Source organism: Chrysochloris asiatica, unplaced genomic scaffold (assembly GCF_000296735.1).
Source record: "Chrysochloris asiatica unplaced genomic scaffold, ChrAsi1.0 scaffold00100, whole genome shotgun sequence".
NCBI lineage: Eukaryota > Metazoa > Chordata > Mammalia > Afrosoricida > Chrysochloridae > Chrysochloris > Chrysochloris asiatica.
The window spans coordinates 141738-144481 of NW_006408618.1; the positions used below are offsets into that span (position 1 = coordinate 141738).

A 2744-nucleotide genomic window follows, 5' to 3' on the forward strand; every position below is an offset into this window, starting at 1 on the left:
CAGTTCTTAGTCCTTCTCTTCTTAGTTGATGATCCCCATCTCTTTTTACCAGACCCATCTAGACAAGATGAAAACTATTCAGTGGGAACTCTATCTTCCCTGGCACACTCTTAAACTCAACTCCTTCTTGAAACCTTGTAAGCCAGTCACTTCGTGACTTTATTGCCCCCTCATTTTAGGTAGCCAAAGTCTTAAGTTGCCCATCCCTATTTACCCTGTATACAGAGGGGTAAAAATTTATCTTTCAAATGGAAAATGAACATACCATTTTTGTGTATGAATTGGAAAATGATTTTCTCCAAATTGAATGCACCTGTTTACCAACATCAGTCACAGAACTTTTCTAGCATCCTAAAGCCCACCTCTTATCTCCTTCTAGTAACCTCCTCCTGCAAAGGATACGTTCTGTCAGCCTAGCTAATTTTGTTCTTTACATAAATGGAGTCACACAGAATGTCCTTTAATTTCTTTCACTAAACAAGATGGTTGTGATATTCATCCGTTGTGTTGTTTTACATTGCTGTGTACTCTCATGGTGGCCATTATACAATTCATCCATGTTACTGTTGGGTGGTATTTGGGTAATTTTCTGTATTGGACTGTATAGGGTTTCCAAGGAGTGACTGGTGCCCTTGAACCACTGACTTTGCAGTGCAGCTCATTAACCCATAGCACTACACTAGGACTGCTATTAGGAATAGTGCCACCATTAGCATGGTGAAGTTAAATAAAAAAAAAAAGTTTGCAGGCTGTTGGGTCCTTATCTAAGGTTATAATCTCTGGACAATGTGTTCAGCTCTCATAGATGCTCCCACACAGTTTTCTAACGTGGTTATAGTTTATAGCAGTTTCTGCTCCCATCAGCATGGCGATGCTGCTGCCACTTGACTTCCCGCATGCACTGTATGAGGCTGGATGCTGTTCAAGCTTTCTAGTAGGCACACTTTCAGATGAGGAAACTGAGGTTACAAGACTTGCCAAAGGAGCATGTGGTCACACAGTTCCGTGTCAGTGAAAGCTGGAGCTCTTAACCCCTGTGTTCACGGTCTCCCAGGTGCTTTGATTTAGTGTATGGTTACCTTGATTCTCTTGTTCATTAATCTCGGTCATGTGTGTGTGTGTGCCAATAATTCCCCTGGAACCAATAAGTTCTTTCTTTGCTTTTAATTCTATCTGAGAGGAATTCTGGAAAACTGAGGCACAGAGAAAGGTAAAATAATGTATGTTAGCAGAGAAGAACAAGGACATTTCTTCACATACCCCCATGTTTTTCTCTTTCTACCTTTGTGTGCTTCATGCTCTCTGCAAACTCACTGCCTCTGTCAGGGCATTTTCTTATTTTACTAGCCTCCTTGAGGCAGGAAATGATCTTGTCCTCAGAGCTGAATTTCTGCCTCGGGTCTGCAGTCATTCTAACACTTTCTTTCCCATCCATCAGGTGTTTTCATTCTCAACCTTGTGTGCCGAGACTTGGGGCTAAAGGACTCAGTGCTTGCTGGACTCAAGACGGTATTTCCACTCCTTTACGTCCGGCGAATTGAGGGTGAAGTCAACGAGATCCTGTTTTGTCAGTTGCACCCAGAGCAGAAACTTGCCACACCGGAGCTCCTGGAAATGGCTCAAGCCCTGGAACGGACCTTGAGGAAGCCTGGGATGGGTTGGGATGACACATATGTCCTCTCAGATATGCTCAAGACTGTGAAGATTGTGTGATTACTGATGTCAGGCGTCCTCAGCTTCCTGCCAGAGTGACCTTGGTCTTCCTGTCTGCCAGAGATTGAAGAAATACATTGCACAGTACTTTTTTAGCCTTGTATTTTTCTTGGTTTTATATTCCACTCCACATGACCTCTAGCTTGGTAAGGTATGGGCAAAGAAAAGGGTCCTTTCCCCTTCTGCTCTTGGGTTGATGATTTTTGCTTCTTGTATCATGTCCTTGTGTAGGATTCCTCTATTGGAGCTCCTAGCAGATACTACCTGCTTTTCGAGTGTGTGCTAAACTTCTTGGGACTTCAGAGAGTCACATTCTTACTGAAATTATACTCTATTTTTTGTTTTTGCTTCAAAGCACTCTGTGCCCAAAGACTCAACAGTGACATCTCCATAGACTGGGGGTGGGGTGGGGTGGGAGTTGAGAGAACACCGACTCTATCTCCCTGCAGCTGTCACTGCTACTAAAATGGCCCCAATGCTTAGAAATTTGCTGACTTATTCCACTACTTAGCAGTTTTCCTGGACTACTACAACTTTGTAGCCTAAGTCATTTATTTGTTCTTTCTTCAGTGGAGAGACCGAGAGTGCTGCCATAATTGTGTATGTCAGGAGACTAGACTCTGCCATTGTTTACACTCAGCATTTGTTGAGTGATAGCTTCATGTTAGACCCAGCCTGAAGAGCTGGGGTGGAAGTGACGATGTTGAAGAACAGCCAGAAAACATGGGTTAATAATAAAAGTTAACATGTTGTTCATGGCATTATTTACAGTGGTTTATATATGCTGTTACATTTATTCTGAGGCAAAGCGTAGTTAAACCAAAACCACATCTAAACCCAGGTCTCAACTTGAGCCAGAGCATCAATTTATTGAGTGAAGCGTGTTTTATCTAGGTTGTCTTATAAAGTTATTGAGTTGTGAGCGCAGGCTATGTCTGTAGGTCTTTTCCATTAGAAATGACTTGGTGATCTTCCTGTAGAAGAGGGTCTCTCCCTAGAGCTGTCTAAGCAGACCCTAAGCAGACCCCTCT

At 42.9% G+C, this 2744-nt stretch overlaps 1 protein-coding gene across 2 annotated transcripts in view; it reads left to right on the forward strand.

The window, feature by feature from the left end:
- The window catches only part of METTL13 (methyltransferase like 13), a 29892-nt gene extending 27989 nt beyond the window's left edge, over positions 1-1903 (forward strand). For both annotated transcript variants that reach the window (XM_006867042.1, XM_006867043.1), the window contains exon 8: positions 1439-1903. In XM_006867042.1, the coding sequence (XP_006867104.1) occupies positions 1439-1713 (275 nt within the window). In that variant the 3' untranslated portion in view covers positions 1714-1903. The remainder of the gene's footprint in view (positions 1-1438) is intronic.
- Positions 1904-2744: the final 841 nt, after the last annotated feature.